At 42.6% G+C, this 17,972-nt stretch overlaps 1 protein-coding gene across 2 annotated transcripts in view; it reads right to left on the bottom strand.

Annotated features, from left to right (window-relative positions):
* The window catches only part of DMRT1 (doublesex and mab-3 related transcription factor 1), a 54,162-nt gene that overhangs the window by 13,622 nt on the left and 22,568 nt on the right, over positions 1-17,972 (bottom strand). For both annotated transcript variants that reach the window (XM_048931457.1, XM_048931456.1), the window contains exon 4: positions 10,091-10,253. In XM_048931457.1, the coding sequence (XP_048787414.1) occupies positions 10,091-10,253 (163 nt within the window). The remainder of the gene's footprint in view (positions 1-10,090; positions 10,254-17,972) is intronic.

The following is a 17,972-nucleotide window of genomic DNA, read 5'->3' as shown; positions in this document are numbered from 1 at the left end:
ACTCAACATAGATCCCAAAAATCTAAAATGAAATGTAACAGTATTTCAAACACACCTCCTCTCCCTCTGGCTGAACTGCCAACACAGTAAAGCCAAAAGACTTCTGTCACAAGTTCAGAACATGACACCTATGCTTCAAAGACAGAGGACAGTCACGGCACACTAAAGACAAGGAAATTTAACTTAACTTCCAGATTTTGCAGTATAACAGTGAAATAACAATGTCACAAGGTGCACTCAGAAACTCCTTATCTCCCACCTTTCATTTCATTTATTTTTAATCAGGTAACTACCACCAAAGTACCTAACTCCCACTGAAGAAGGTTGCTGTCCTTGCCTGTAGGATAATCAAGACAGTAGACAGCCTTCTACTCATATACACTCATATACAAAATGTCCCATTTACTTTTTGCACTGCCATCTTTCTCACACAGCTGGACAAAAACGCCCTACTATCTCACTTCTTCCTTTTCTTTTTTCCCTTTCTTAGCAACCTGGAGCCAATACTGTAGATGAAGGCACTGAAGTTAGTTGGAAGAACTACCATTTCAGCATACAACCAAACATACTTTTGCTCTTCCATATCTCCAAGTTTCTGGTTAAGTTCCCCCAGAACTTCTGCCCAAGGTAGTAGGAGGAAACCACCAGCACAGCCCAGCAGTTCCATGCTGATGGTCCCCATCCAGCCACACTCTCTCAGGAGCCACCTCCCCTGGCTGGCCCCAGGAGCACTACCTCATAGGAGCCCCATGCCTTTAAAATAACAGCTAACCCAAAACAAGCAGAAAAAAATAACACAAGTAATTGAAAAATGTAAGAAAACTTATCACTCTGAATTTTCAACCAGCAATAATCAAACTATGTTGTTCCAAGAATGGTATTTTCAACAGTGTTTTTTGAAAATAAAAGCCTGCTTCACTGAAAAGCTAAGTTGCAACACTTCTAAAAAATAGGGAGACAGTATTAAAAAAAAAAAAAGGCAGGGTCCTGTCAGAGTAATTTCTTTGTACATCTGCAGTGTTTGCACAGAGAATGTGTGCATAGCATGTGTGTATCCATATATCTATGTGTATGTATGTCTGTATCCATATATGCATCCACACACAGGTGCAGGTATGTGTAGATTATATATATTATATATATAAAGCTAACTTTCAGTCCTCGGAAAACAAAAGCTATCCCCATATAACAGCCAAATTCCTACATAACTCAATTTCGACATCTCATCTGGTGTGAACTGCACTCATTCCTAGTGTAAACCCCAGCGTGCTCTGCAATGATATACTGTAATGTCACATCGCAATCTGGATTTACTATAAAGGGCTGCTGACGAGTTTCAGAGCAGTAAACATTGCTGCGAGGTGTATTTCACACTGAGCTGGTTTTTATGAAGAACACTTCACCGCCCAGCCACGGCACCCAGATGATGAATGGTGAAAGATGCATGACAAGCTTCATCATTGTTTGTAAATCTTAACTGTTCCTGCTCACTAACTCTGCAGGCAATTTTCAAAGACAGCGGCCGACAGAAGGACAGCACAGCTTTCCTGAAGGTTATTCAACTTGTACTTGGCCTAAGCTATGCCTGCGAGGAGCACTGGAAATAAACCCATCGGTAACACCCAGGCTTAGAATTAGAAGTATTGGGTGGGAGGGCCAATAGCTGCCAAATTAAGAAGGCCTATCAAGTAGCCAGAGCCACTCGTGCAGGCCTGCTCAAACCCTATGCAGGCATCCCCCTACACGGGCCGTGCAAACATGCACTGGTGGCCACGCAGATGGAGGAAGGGGCCACTGTGCCCACATCCCTTGTTCCCCCTGGTCCCCTCACCTAGTCTCACCTCACCCAGAGAGTGCTGCACAGGGCCAGGAGACCTGCACAGAGGGGAAACCCTCACCTTCCTTCCTAAAATCACTTCTGCACAGGACCAGTGCTGTGGGCTGTTGCCAAGAGCCACAGTCTGGCTCATTGCCTCCTGCCATCCAGGCTGCTTTCAGAAACTTAGCAACTCTGATTTGCCTTTTTTTTTTTTTCCTTATTAGGAAATCAGCAGCAAACATATCTTTTGCTAGAGTTTCTCACAATCTGCAGCAGGGCTGCCAACAGAAGTGCCTTATACTAGTCAAAGAGCCTGCAGAAGCTTAGGTCATTGCTCTGATAAGCTGGCATGAAAGGCAAGATACTCTCTGTAAATGCTTTTGCACAGAATACACCACAGAATGTGCCCAAGTTCTCTCTTTTCTTAACCAGGGCTAGGAGGATGCAGCTGCATATGACAGCAAAGCAAAGAGAGGAGCAAGTTTCACTGTTACAGCTACCAACCACACCTTGGTAAGCACGCTGCTGTCACTGCTGTGACAAAACATCTCAATTTGTTTTGCCACTCTGTGGTGAAGTTTGTTTTACTAACTAACAATTTCCATGAATTTCTGTTCTTAGGGAAAAAGTTCCATAATAAAACCAGAGCATCAAGCCCAAATCCCGTGGTGCAAGCTTTTAGAACAGGATCCAGCATCCTTTAAGCATGAAAAAAAACAAACCACAGCCCCTGCAGCCACTGCCACAGGACCAGCTTCTTCCCCACAGTGAGCAGCAGGGTTCATGAATCAAACCTATAACTCTGCAACCACACAACGACAAGTTTGCTGCATGACTGTGTTCTTTCTCTGCGGTTTTGAGTGAGCAGAGAAGAAAGGTGTTTCAAGAAGAAATTACTAAAATGACTCTCTGAATCAAGAATAAACCGAAGCAGAGTACAATGTAAGCAGATGCTTAAATTCATTCCAGGATTTTCCCTCTCTGTCAGTCAGACCTTGGATACTTATTACATACTTACTACATTGGCCAAATCTTCACCAATCCAACCTCACAACACAGATCAATAATTTACAAAAAGGCTTAACCACACATAAAAAAAATGGATCACTCGAGTTTACATTAAATATGCCTCACATTCTCAAATGTATTTTGAATGCTGCTGCCACAGCTAACGAAACAATGAGGCATGAGTACAAATGTCACAAATCTGGGTTAGCAACTTGCTTGATTTAAAAAAAATATTTCCAAACCCAAGCTAAGTCTAAAATTCAGCTTCTCACCGAGAAAGAAAATGACATGTTAAAATGTCATTACCCTAAAAACATCTGTAAAATGTTACAAACTGCCCAAAATCTATTCTGATCTAATCAAAGAATAACAGCATATTGTCCAGCTTTCACACAATTCTGCTCTCGCACCATACTGACAACAAATTAATTCCACAGATTATCCATGCAGCCCAGGTTCTGTGAAAGCAGGCAGAAGTGTCTGAGTACAGCAGATTTGTTTAGCAGAGGAATACATATACACCTATTTAATTACATATCTATTTGTGCATATTTCGGCACACATACACAGGTGGCCCCCAACATACTGTACCTTGCCACTCTAAAAAAGCCACAGAACAGTGATATGTTACAAGACACAAAAACGAGACTGCTGCAAGCAAGAAGAGCAGGCAAGGCTGTGGTTTGCATGAACGCAAACAGAAATGTAAACCACAGCACAGAGAAGCAGTCCAAAGTTTGCAAGCCTTCCTAGCATCCTTGTAATGGGCAACGAAGGGAAGGTGAGCACAGAACAGCCATCTGGGACTGTGAACAGCAGCAATGAGAAAGCACAAAAAGGATGAAACAACTACACAAAATGGAGTGACCTGCTGACAAAAATAGATCTTTCAACTGACTGTTAAGGATCTGCAGGATTAGATTATTATCTCTTCCTTTCTTGTTTGGTATCAATATTTATTTGTAAAAGTTGGATGTAAGATGGATAGTTAGTAGCAAACAGACTCAAGTTTCAGCAAATACTGCTTGTTCCTCGTGCCTAAGGGATGGTACACTCTTGGACCATCTTGGAGGTCAGCTTTTAAGAAAAAGATCCACGAACATACACATAAGAAATACACACAAGCTAAATGCTGCTGAACTGCATCCATTCTAGGAGCAAAATGATACACTCCTCACATACTCTGCTGTTGAAGCCCCTCTGCATCCAGGATGCATTTCTACTGGCATTCTGCTAAGGGATGTGCAGAAAAGGAGCAGAAGTGGTATCCCTCAGACTTACAAGGCCTGGAGCCTGTGGGTAGCAAGAGTCACTCTTCACTTACACAGAATTGTTCCAGACCAGACAGAGAAAAACTTGGACTGTTTCTGACTGCCCTGCCTCACTTCTCCAAGCATTTACTGCCACAGCTCTGCCAGTGCATCTTGTCAGCTGGCAGCAAATTTAACAGAGCAATTAAATGCAAGGGTATTTCCCCAGTCTCTGAAGCTATTTCTCAGTCATAGCAGATCAGCCTGCTTTGCTGCAGCATGCTGCCTCGGTATCTCAAACATCCACTGAAACAGTACAAATGCAAGGGCACTGTCTCAGACCTTTTGCATACCAGGACTTCTTGAACTCTCTGATCCTACAACCAGGTGCTGTCTGTGACTATGAATGTGATTCTTATCTTGCACAGAATTTCAAGGGCACATATTTATGGAAGAAGACTGTACTTAAGAAACCTAAAAAAGGGGCATAACTTTTGCACACTGCAACCTCACTTGAAGAGAGATATCCTAACCCAGGGCATCTCTCATTTATCAGGCATATTACGTTCACTGCATTTCAGCATCTCTTTTACTGAACTTTTCTGCTTAAGCAGGGAGCCAATTTCCCACATACCCTTGATTGTTTAACCACTGGAAGAGACTCTACAGAACTGCTTCATAGTTTGGGTGGGCTTTTCCAACAGCTCAGTGGTGTTCCCAGTACAGCACCCAGCCACATAGAAGCAGGAGTGTATTACAAAGACCCCGGAGAAGTCTCTGTTTTGGTGTTCAATCACTACTCCTTAGTTTCTGCAACTGTAAAACTAGTGAGTTTGTTAAATAGTTATTAGACTCTAGGTAGGATTGACCCCTTGAAAAGTATCTGGAAAGTGTCTGAACTGTGCTGGTGACAAAGAAAAAAAAAAAAAAAAAAGAAGAACAATTGTTAATAGAAATGTTTTCCCCTGAAAAACAAACACTGTTTGCTGATTTAAGCAAAAATTTTGTCATTTTGTATATCAAAACGAATGCTTCATGTGAGCTTTTTTCATTTGTGTTTGGATGGAGTTTCAGACTCTTGCTTTATGTGGTTCCTGTTTTATGTTCAAGCTGCAAACACAGTCCTGCTTCAGTGCTGCATTACACGCTTCCAGCTATCCTGAGACACTACTGAGAAAACAAAAATTCAACTCCATTCAGCAACTAAAGCAACATTTTAAATGCAAGCCACCTTCTTCAGCATATTTGCTAAATATTAACAAAAATGAGTTTGATTTCTGTGCTAACTTTAAGAGAATGCAATGTTATCAAATAAAAGGTGTTTGCAAATAAAATGATGTGCCTCCTCCGCATCCTTCTACTTAAATGTTGATATTTTTTTTCTGCCTCTGTCCCAAACCTGGAAAACACCTTCACACTGGTAAGCAAAGGCTCACATTTAATTCAGTGGAAATAGGGTCCAGAGCTAGGCACCCAGCTGTGATCTAAGCATACACCTCATGACATCTCGAATTAAGGTCTTGTGCAGGTGTTTCACAAATGTAAGACAGGACTGGCCTCATCCAAAGTCAGCTGAATGTACCTGGCAATTCTAGGCAATGATCCAATCCTGAAAAAGCCCCACCAAAACCCAAACCAAGTATTTCACAGAAAAAATGTGATCAAGGCAGCTGGCTCTTGTAAGTCGGACACTCTGTCGTGCCTGCCATATACGCATTCTCATTTCTCTACTTCTTGTACAAATAGCTCTCAGCTTGGCTTGCAAAACAAAGCCATGCTTTAAAGCACGATCTGTATACACAGAGACTGGTAAAAACCACTCATATACCTTCTTTTCTAATTGCCCATTCTGAAAAAAATTAGCAAGGTAGCAGAAAAAAAAAAGGAAAAGAAAAATGTTGGAAAGTAGACTAAAAAATTCCTCTTTTATCTAGAAATTATTATGTACATGTTATAACCTCATGATCTAAGAGAGCCTTCTGAAAACATCCTTCTGTCATTTCTCACTGGTTTCTGTAATTTCTTCTCCCTCTTTTTTCCAGTTTGCAGAAGGGTAGCAGCTGTGCTGGTTGGAAGCAAAGCCATTTTACTTAGAACATGTTCAAATTGCAAGGCAGTTGAGTGATGGTTTTTTGCCATTCAGCAAATGTCAGTCCATTATGATATGCAACACTCTGTAACATGGTATGACCTCATATACAAATGTCAAGAGCTTACTGAGAATTTTGCATCATTTGTAAAAACAAAGAAAGTGTAAATCAGTGGTCTGCTAGCTCATTTCCCCTTCCTTTCAACATGACTAAAAAGACAGTTAACTTAGCAGAACAAAATTAATGAAATGGTCTGGCTAAAATACTGAGAATATATGAACTAGCAAAACCTCCATAAACCTGAAGCTACAACTGAAGTGTGGGTAACAGACTGCATGTAGTCTAAGACAATCTCTGATCTGTCGTTGGGAATTTAATAACCATTTGTGTTGCAGAGACTAGTTTCAGAAGTTTTAAAAATGTGGCTCCAAAATTAATTTTTTTCTTTTGACCTGTTGATTTTTCATACATATTACTGCATTCCTGTAAAGTTTCTATGGGAACAGATCTTATTAAAAAATAGTTTCGAGCTTGCTGCAAGAGCTATTAAGTGAAGTTGTACAGTCTGCATTATAGAATGTGTAAGAATAGATGCTCCTAATATTACACTCTGGACCTAAAATCTATGCATATAAATTCATAGAAAGAAAACATGGTTCTGAGCATGGTCATCGCTTCAATCACAGAAAATTAAAAGAGTAAAATGTAAGTTGCTCATTTAAAACATGCTCTAGAGTTGTCTTCAAAAAGTAGCAATCACCAACACCATAGAAGGTTCATACAAAGTAGTCAAACATTGTACAGAAAGACCAGTCCAGCAATAAATGGAGAAATGCGTGTGTGCCTTCTAAATGGGATGACATGTAGCATGGATAGTCAGTACTTTAGGGGATCTGCCACTGACAGTCTGCTGGCTGACTCAGCATCCACACAAATGGTAACGAAGAGGCAAAAAGCCTCACGCTCTCTAGGGGCTGTGAAAAGTAAATCATTGACTAACAGCCTGAGAATATTATGTTATTTGTAGAGGGAAAAAGTAAAAGCAGTCATTTCCTCCAAGAATAGGCATAATGAAAAAGAGGATGTCTCTAAGAAGGCCACGAAACAGGTATGGTCCTACTCACACGCTCAACTTTCTCACAAAAATATTTGTGCCTCTTTCACCCACTACCTCCCTGCTATGGAAAAACACTTCTTCAGAGTCTGGAAAATGCTGTTTGATCTCAGTAAATTACATCTCACTGCTTGTCGGTTTCTGATTGATGGTGTAACTTAGGGAACAATATCTGTGTGGGGAATATTGTCTGGAGAAGCAGTCAAGGATTATTGAAAATACAGTATTTATGCAGTTTAAAAATCAGTGGTACATTACGCACAACTTTTTTCTAGAGTGATGAAAAATTACTGAAGTGCATTTGGGAACAAAGGGTATAAGGTCTTTTGTCTATTTGTAAGAACACTCAACTGGTAAGACTTCTTAGTGAGTTAGTAGTGATGGATGCAAGAAAAAGTGTCAACTGCAGTTGAGCATAAAGCCAAATGCTTCTTTGACCAATCAGCAGAAAGAAAGACGTCATTGCTCAATGGTGGTCAGAGAAAGGGGAAGAAAATAAAACTGAAGAAAAGAGAAGGAAAATGAACCAAGGATCACTGATTTCTCTAAGCCATTTAAAACTACTGGAGAAGGAGAAAAAAGCCTCAGGTTTTATCACACCATGTGTTGTTTCTCCATTTATCTGATACGTCATATTTAGTTGGAAGACTTTCAGAAAACAGCCACTCTGAAACAGCAGCCACCACTTTCGCATAAATCATCCCAGGCTTATTGAATTGAATTGAATTCAAGGGCTCAATGCTGATTTACACCAGCCACAAATATGACTTAAATACACTTCATCTTCCAAAACTTCGAGTCATTAAGGAGACAACCACAACAAAGTTTTTCACCACAAATCAAAGGCAACAGACACCACAACATCAGCAACAAAAAGGTCATGACTGGTAACCTAAGTAAGGGACCTAAGTAACATGCATCCTTTCATCAGACATTAAGAAAGGATCCACACACACGTGTGAAGAGAAGATTCATACTTTGAGGCCTGTGAGGCACTGACACAGGATGCTCAGAGAAGCTGTGGATGCCACAAACCTCGAGGTGTTCAAATTCAGGTTGGATGGGCCCCTGGGCAGTCTGATCTGGTGAGTGACAGCCCTACGCATGAAGAGGGTTGGAACTAGATTATCTTTAAGGTCCCCACCAAACTGAACTATTCTGCGATTCTGTGATAAAATTATCTTCAATATATAAGTGCGTAAAAGAAGCAAATGGGTCTGGATGCCGTTGTCAGTGCTGTTATTTCATACAAAGGATAAACATCACAAAAATTCATCAGGTATGAAGGAAACCAAAGGAAATACTTCCCATAGACCACATAAAATTAAACTGCCAAATTCATTGTTACAGAGAGACAAAAAGCATGAAAAAGCATCTGGAAGAATTAGCTCAATTCATGGAGTGTAGGTCCATGCAGGTAACTGAAAATTATAGTTCAAAAGCAATCAAATCAGGACACCTTCAAAAGCTGTAGCAAAGAGAATTCTGGACACAAGAAGTAGAGTCACTCAACTCTTTCTGTTTTTCTTTTTCTCTATTATCCTTTACCGTCTGCTCCAGAGAAGGAAGCAGTTACATGGAGCTTGGTCTGCTCCAGAAGGACCACTTCATTTGTTATGTTACTATTCTACCCTGCAGGAGCATGGGACTAAGGAAACAAGAGAAATGTTGTCAGAACACCACAGTGTAACTTCACCAACTTGTCTCTAAAACTCTGACCTCTGAGATAGCCAGGAACACTTGATGTGAAAAAGCATGTATCTGTAATAGTTCCAAGCAAAGCATTATGATGTGATGAGTCGGAAAGCAAACACAGAGGTGAGTCTGTAAAGGGTGTAATGATACTGCTGGGATACAAGAATAATTTCCACAAGTGGTTCAGAAGGAAGAGAACAGAGGCTCAATGGAGGGCTTGTGGATCCAGGGGGAGAAATTATGAACACCGTTTATGAAAAGACGAGAAAGACAGCTGGAGCATCTTTCTTTTGGAATAGCTTTGTGAAGAGCACAGACAGGAACCACCTCTAGAGGCCTGTCATACAAAGAATGTACACAAAATGTACATCAACTCTCCCCCTCTACTCTGCCCTGGTGAGGCCTCATCTGGAGTACTGTGTTCAGTTCTGGGCTCCCCAGTACAAAAAAGACAGGGATCTCTTGGAAAGAGTCCAGTGGAGGGCCACAAAGATGGTGAAGGGCCTGGAGCATCTCTCCTATGAGGAAAGGCTGAGTGAACTGGGTCTGTTCAGCCTTGAGAAAAGAAGACTGAGAGGGGACCTGATCCAGGTCTATAAATATCTGAGGTGTGGGGGGCAGAATGGCGAGGCTGGACTCTTTTCAGTGGTGAATGGAGAAACTGCAGCACAGGAAGTTCCACACAAATGTGCAAGAACTTCTTTACAGTGAGGGTGACGGAGCACTGGAACAGGCTGCCCAGGGAGGTGGTGGAGTCTCCTTCTCTGGAGATGTTCAAGACCTGCCTGGATGCCTACCTGTGCGACCTGCTGTAGGGAACCTGCTTTGGCAGGGGGGTTGGACTCGATGATCTCTGGAGGTCCCTTCCAACCCCTACAATTCTGTGATTCTGTGTAACTAACTGCTCTACACTACAAGACTTCTGAAATACAAGTTTGCTTCACCATATAGAAATAGTTCCACTTTACCACTATCATTCACAAATAAATCAGCTCCTACAGATTCTGTGGCACCTTCTGTCTGACACCTACTTTCCTTCCCACCACCCACCCGCATTTTGAGGATACCTATGCCAGGTCAAACTGGTACCTGAAGCCCCAGCAGATCCACCTACCTCTCGCTTTCGACTCTGAGTAGGAGGGTGTGTCCTCCGAGGCCAGTATCTGTGTGACGCAGGTGGGACTGCCAACCCCCTGGCCCAGGTATGAGGCGGGTGGGTAGTAGGAGCACATCCGGTACTGGGAGCTCATGGCGTGGCGGTTCTCCATCCCTTTCATCTGTAGAGACAGAATTGCAACAGCTGCCCATGAAAGCTGAGCCTCAGTGTTGTGTCCACACCCTCTGCCCCATGGGCATACATCTCTGAAGGAGGCAATCACGGGGGCTGCAGAAGCCAAATCCCTATGCACTGACCTTAGAGTTCTGCCGTGTGTCAATGCCACCCAGTTCCAGGGAAGATGACCCAGTCCTATAAGAAATCTAGCAGCAGTAAAGCCAGCATGCAGACCTTACCTCAGTTAAAGCTGCATCTGGCACATGGACACATAACACCACAGTGAGATTCCTCACAAGCCCTCCACTTATACCACTAACAGGGCCACAGGAAATTTTCCAAACCCTTCATTTACACACACTGACCAGTGTTCAAAGAAGGGCAGGAGTCCACCTAGCCTTACAGTCCCGAGGGGACAGAGACGTCCCAGACCAGTGACACTTCTCTACCAGGAGCCCACAGGACAGCTAAGACAGTTCTGCTGACTGACTTGTGCAAGACACATCCAACTGAATCACAGCGCTATGCACATGCAGCCACAGTGTTTTCTTTAAAATTCAGTGAGACGAAGAACTATCTTCTCTGCTTACACAGTGCAACCAAGTGGTGGGCAGCCTACAGAGTACATCTGTGACAAAGCCGTAACAGCACAAACCACCATGCTGTGTCACCTCAGAGTCTGACAATGGCCAGACAAACCCTCATCCTTCCCAGATCAGGCAGTCAAGTTGGCAGCACTCAGAAAACAAACCTTACTCCAACACCCTGAAATGATTCAAAGTCATCTTCATGGAGAGGCGGCAGTGCTTTTAGCTTGTTTTGCAGAAGACCTACCATCTACTATTATTTGTTCCAAAACTTTACAATGTATCATGGCAAGGGGGTTGGAGATTCATGATCCTTGGGGTCCCTTCCAACCCTGGCCATTCTGTGATTCTGTGGCCACATAATGCTCAGGAAACCAAAAGCACCAAGTTTTTCACAAGATGATGATTTTCACGAGGAAAGTTAATGCTAGTTGATTATATCTCCCTACGTTTTCTGGCCAGCGAACAACTGGAAGATGGGAAGTTTTGTATCAGGCACAAAGGTAGCAGTGCCAACAGTAAAGTATGTCAACTATGCTGTAAGATGTCACCTCTGCAAGCCAAAGTCCTCTCTGCTGCATTTCTACACACAGTCCTTCTGCCCTTGCTGGGGCAGGACTGTGGGCAGCATCCCATTCTCAAGATGTTCACCTCCCTCTCCTGCACGTTTACATACATACAGTTAAAAAAAAAGGTAACCTGATAGAGATGGTGGTATGTTAGCTGTAACAAAATGGAGGAATGGCTCCCTGGCACAGAAACCATCACATTCTTGCTTGCATTTTCTGCAGAGCATATGCAATGACCTGTTTCCTTTCAAACCTTTTTTTCAGAGTTTTTTCTCCATTTCTTAAAAAACAACTCACCTAAAATCTCTGGATTCAATGAATTATTACTACTATTATTATTAGTGTGTGGTAGCTGGCTAGCAAGAGACATGTTTTATAATCTTATTACCCACACCAAGTCTATGAACCACAGGCCGACCGACAGTCAGAAGCTTGGCTCTGCAAAGAATATGCTTGTGTATTAACCACTGAAGAAAATCTAAAAGCTTTTGGTTTTGTTTTATTAAACTGTTTAGAATACACACCACAGTAAATCTGAACCATAAGGTTTCCTTTTTATAGTGCTTAGCAATCCTATTCTACAGTAACAATAAAAAAACAACCAGTCATAAAAATTCTTGACCTTAGTGCTGCATTAAAAAGGGGTTTAGGAGATGATTACCCAGTGAGAAGGGGCACTTGATCCATATTAACTCCCGCAGCTCTGCAGAGTCTTTGCAATTTTTTGAGTGCTACAGCCAGAAAGAGTTAAAAAAGAACCAGAGGAGGCCAGCAACTATGTGGGTTGTTTTTAATTCAGGCCAGTGCAGCTTTCCAAGGGCTGGAGCTGGGTGCTGTGATGGGTGCTGCTCCACAGGTCATTTCCTGGGAAAACACCAGGGTTTCAGTTCCAGGTCATGCATGGATGACAGAAGGAGATGCCTTGCCCTCTGGCATCTCCTGCTGACTTCATCACTGCCTCCCATGAGGTCAAAACAGGCAAAGGCTTGGATGGTCCCATGAACCACTCTGATCCATCCTACCATCAGCTACTCTCCACAATAACAAGGGGTGCTTCTGGATGTGAAAGGGCATAACACAAATTCTGCACACTCTGCCTTCCAAGCAGACACCTTTCATCAAGCAACTTCATGTCCTCCCACTCCCTCCTCTCCTCTGACAAGCCTGGTAGTTACACCCATGGCTGCCCACGGTGCCTGATCTCACAGCACTACTATTCTCTCTCCCTCATCTCTGCCCTCATGAGGCACAACCTGTAGAACTGCATCCAGGTCGGTGGCACAAGAATGACACAGAGCTGCTGGACTGGGTTCAGAAGAAACTCACAAAGATGATCAGAGGGCTGGAGTAGCTCTCCTATAAAGACAGGCTGACAGAGCTGGGCTTGTTCAGCCTGGAGAATGCTCAAGCTTTCTCTTTATTGCAGCTCTCCAATACTTGAAGGGAGCTTAAAAAGAACGGACACTGACATTTTACACAGTCTGACAGTGATAGGGTCAGAGGGAATGGTGCTAAACTAAAAGAGAGGAGATTTAGAATAGAGATTAGGAAGAAATTTTTCACTGGGGGTGGTGGGGCACTGGAACACATTGCCCGTCCCTGCCTCATCCCCGGAGGTGTTTGAGGCCAGGTTGGATGGGGCCCTGGGCAGCCTGGTGGGTGGAAACCTTGCCTACCTCCTCTACATAGCACTTCCCTCCAGCACCACACCACTCATGCCTTGCCCTAGCCACAAGATGAAGAGCTGATTCACCTCACTGACTTCAGGGGGAGGCACACGTCCTCTGAGAAGCACACCTGGATCAATCAGCATTTACAAGTTCCCTTGAATAGTACAACACAGTGTACTTTCAGTAACTTATTAATGGACATATGCAAGCAGCAGTGATACACTTATGACCTATGAACAAATATAGAGGGCTTATAAAAAGAATGTGCACATTGGAAATTCCTTCTCTGTCTGCTTGCAGAATCAGTATGGGGAAACAAGAAGCAGCAATTTGTCCACTAGAAGCATAACTATACAGCCAGTGCAGCTCTACAGCAGTGTCCAGGAGTGATACAGCATGTATCAGAAGCCTGAGGTGCACAAACAGGATGCCCCTGCATTGGTTCAGGACATTCCAGAGAGCCCTGCAAAAAAAATCTGCTGAATAGCTGGAGAGAGAGCAGGGTGCTCCTCCCAGATTCCTGGCAGCATCTGCACAACCTCTGAACATATTCCTTGTGGAGGAATAACCACAAGAAATAAGCAAAGATGGTGGTAAACAGAAAGAGAAGAGGTGAGGCAGGCACAGCTGTTGGCTTGCTCCTTCTCCCACCCTGGGCAGCAAGAAAATGGCCTGCTCTTCCCAGATGACTGATTCCAGACAGATCAACCTATGGCCAATTATTTATTTGTGAAATAAATTCTTTATTTGTGGCAGCTGCAACCGCCTTGCAAGCAAGCCAGTGATACACCTAGTATGATATGAATACCTTCAACTGATCCTGACTACATGCATTATTCTCAAGATGAAAAAGTATGAAGTCACAGACGCTAAACCTGGGTGATAAACAGCGCAAAGTATTCAGAACAACAAGAGGTCACAGTCTACTACTATGAGTTGGGAGAGCTCTATAAAATAAGTTGGCCCATGCCTTCCTGGCATCTGCATCACCCATGACTCATCAACAGCTAAGTTAGAACAAAAACAAAAATTAATGAAACACCACAGGAACTCTGTTAAGAGTTTGCACAATCTCCTCCTTGGTCTTAAAATTAAAGACAATTTTGTGGGGCACAGAATCGCATGTTGCATTTATTTCAAGTTATTTGTAAACAGATTCACAAGGTAATTTTTACTGCGAGGTGAGAAGACAGCTGCTGGGGAGTGGAGCAGAAAGCCAGATGCTAAGGACTTCTGTTCCATCACTTGCTGGCTGTGTGACCTTGGGCAGGACAACAGTTCTGTGCCTCTATTTCCCAAGCTGCGAAGCAGAGTGCCACTGTTTTCTCACCTGTAATGCTACTGCCCATGAGCCGACCCTTGCAAACATGGCTGTACTCAGACTGCTCAAGGTGTTTTTGTTTCATTCATAAAACCAACTAAGCACATTTTACAGTGTGAGGAAAAACAGACTACGACACTCTATCCCGAGTTCCTTTGATTCTAGCATAGAAAATACAAGAGACATCTATATCTGTCCCTCCTTGATAGACAAACCTAATTAACCTTTGCTATTTCTGTTCCAACCTATTCTTTGAGACAAAGGCAGTGACCCATAAACAATATGTTACCATCAGAATCTCAACTGCTGTGACATCTAGAGATATAGCCCTATCAGCAGTATTGGAAAACAAACTGCTTAGATTAGCTCCTCCAAGAAATATGGATTACATTCATGTCACACATGAGCTGTCAGAAACATTAGGATACTTTTAGCATAAATCTATACTGTGAAGGGTATGTTATGAATACAGTATATAATACACTGCTTATGCATAAAACCAGGATTGTGACTAGTGACTTGTGCAATGTGTATGTACGCACACATGCACAAAAAAACATATTTACACATTTCACATGTATTTCTGGAGCTTTTCTGCAGAGTTCTTTAAGAAGGCCAGGCTTACTGGAGGGAAAAACTGAGCCAGAAACAGGTTGTGGAAGCCAAAAAGAGCAATCCTCTTTACAAGAGAAGTAGCTACCACTGGAGTTCAGATTGCTAGTTGCCCTGCCACAGACATGTTTCTTCGGACTTAGCAAAAGAGAGTTTTGCATGTCTTCTTAAGAAATCCTTAAAAACTGTTCTTTAATTCAGCCATGTGAATTATTTCACTTCCAAATAGTAATAATATTAGAAAATGTATTCAAATTTCTCAGTGTGACTCTCAATGTGTTTTTCATAGTTTTCCTCTGAACTGTTTTAAAGAAAGAATTAAAGAACAGTGGTTCTGGAAGTGAAAACAAAGTGCATTAAAAAAAGAGAAAAAAAAAAAAAAAAAAAAAAAAAGAAAGATCAAAAAACCAAACAAAAACCTTCAGCATTAAACAAGCTATATTAAATTCTGAGATTTGTCCAAAACCTTTTGGCCAACCTTAAGCCTTGCCCTAAGTAGGAACAACAGGAGTAACTACCAGGGTAACACAAGAAAGTCCTGCGTTGGTCCCAGGTGTGGGGGAACACTCAGCACCTTACAGATCTTTAGAACTAGCAAGGTTTCAACAGTTCTTAGGGGGACACCAATGCACAAGGAGTCACAATTATCCTTACATTGTGGATCACATGCCACCAGTGTCACTGCCACCCTAGAGAACTTAAATCTGGTTAGATTAGGATTTTGCCATCCAGGTTTTTGTTGTGTTTCTGTGGTTAAAAAACAGGCTGGAGCCACCTCAGCTTTCTCCAGTTACAGTCCCAGCAGCTGAGTGCAAAAGCGTCAGCTTCTACTGCGTATCAATACACTGACTTGTGATACTCATGTTAGGGAACTCATTTAACTTGTTTAATTTAATTGGACTGAATGCGCATAAATTCCTGTGGTAATGAACAATAATTAGAGACACGTGGCAGGGTCCAGTTGCCCACAGAGAAGGAGAGGGAAAGGAGACACATAGTAACCACATCTGCTGTACTTCCTTTCACATTTAAGCCTGTGTTTGCTTAAGATGCAACATCAAGCATACCCAATCACTTGCTCTAGAGCTGGGAGAAGCAGCAGAACCTGACTGAAGGGTTACAGCTTCCGTACGTTTAACAAATCACACTGGATACAACTTCCGGCGTGATTATATACAAATGAATAAAACCCACACAGAAATATCTCAAAAATGTACATCTCTGCAAATCCAAGGAAGTACACCAGCCTCTCTGCAAAGAACAAAGACTAATGAAATTTGACATTAATCTACATTAAAGATTCAGTGATTCAGTTTATTTCCCAAGGCTCAATGATGCATTAATCCCCATCCCTTCCCACACACGCTCACATGTTTCCTCCCTGACTTCTGTCCCTTGCTCCTTAAATTCTACGACAGCAGACAGCCAGGCTGCTCAAGGCCTGCCTGCACCCAGAAGTTACATTATTTTAAGTACACAATTCCCCTTGCAGCTGCAGCTATTCCAGGACAAGTGAGCATCTGCCAGCTCACGTGGTGGGAGTCTTGTCCATACTGCCTGAGCCCTTCCATCATGCAGCCCACACACATCTACTACAGCCCAGTAAACTGCATGGCAGGCATTGCGCAGCTACTATTTGGTTAAAGGAGGAAAAAACAAGAACCCTAACCAGAGCAGTCAGCACCACCAACCACACGAGCAGACCCATAACTGGAACAGGTTAAGAAAACTTTTCTATCTCAAAACAAACCAATCAGTACAAGCAGTCCAGGAAAAATGCTCATATAGACAGCTATGTGTTTTCTCTACAGAGAAGCAGCATGCGTAAGTCTGCCAGCAAGCCCCTTCAAAGTGTAAACAAGTTCCTTTCTTCTCACAGACTGTGCTTTAAAACTCCCTGAAACCCCTCACTGATCTTCCTTTGCTAGTTTAACCATATTTAGCAGCTGAGATCTCATTCTTACAACAAAATGTATTTAGGACCCCACAGAGTTTCCAATTTCAGCACTGCCACACCCGCTGTCATCAACTATTAGTAGTCTAGCACTCACTGCAAAACTTTTAATAATTATTTGTGCAGTGCTATGCTAGCATAACGCTATGCAAATCCTGTGATTCGTAACTCTCCCAGCAATGACAATCTTTCTTGCAGATCAGCCTCTGGGAAATACCATGTAAGAGGCAGAACACTGACCCTGAACTAGACCTAGTGCTACTGAGCAGCAGACGTGGGTTCTGGTTTCAGGCCATTTAGAAGCTGGGGAGATGTTACTGCTGCAGGCATTAAGTCTTACCTCTAGACCCTCTGCACAGACTCGCTATCACAACAGTGTAAGGAATCCCATAACACTGCCCTAGAACAAATTCAAATCAAGGATGAGATTACAGTAAATTTATATAAATCATGTAAAACATGATTTCTCCTGCAAGCTGGAAAGCTGGAAATAAGCACGTGAGGATTTGAGCCTGCTGGTGGAAGAAAATCAGTTGTCTCCAACAACAATCACATTTTTCCCGTATCATCTCCTTCACATGCCTCTAACTGGAATGGGACCCAAGTGGAAGTTAGCTACAGATTTTGCAAGGTGAGAGTAAAATGCACGGAAAGTAGGCAATTGCATTTATTTCTTTAGTGGGTATCCTCAAGAACAAATGCAGCTATTCGCATAAAATGTCTATGATACTCAGTCACAAAATTGTAGAATCAGAAAACAGGTTATTTTTGATTCATAGGTTCACAGAATCACAGAATGATAGAATCCGTAGCATTGAAAGGGACCTCTTTAGGTCATTTAGTCCAACTTCCCTGCAATGAACAGGGACAACCACAGCCAGATGGGGTTACCCAGGGCCTGATCCAGCTTCACCTTGAAAGTCTCCAGGGACGGGACACCAACCACCCTTCTAGGCAACCTGCTACAGTGCATCACAGTCACATTAAAAGCTAATGGTAGGTGTCAAACG

This window comes from Lagopus muta, chromosome Z (assembly GCF_023343835.1).
Source record: "Lagopus muta isolate bLagMut1 chromosome Z, bLagMut1 primary, whole genome shotgun sequence".
Classification (NCBI taxonomy): domain Eukaryota; kingdom Metazoa; phylum Chordata; class Aves; order Galliformes; family Phasianidae; genus Lagopus; species Lagopus muta.
Note: the sequence above shows the minus strand (reverse complement) of the source record. Positions and strands in the feature narration are given on the sequence as shown.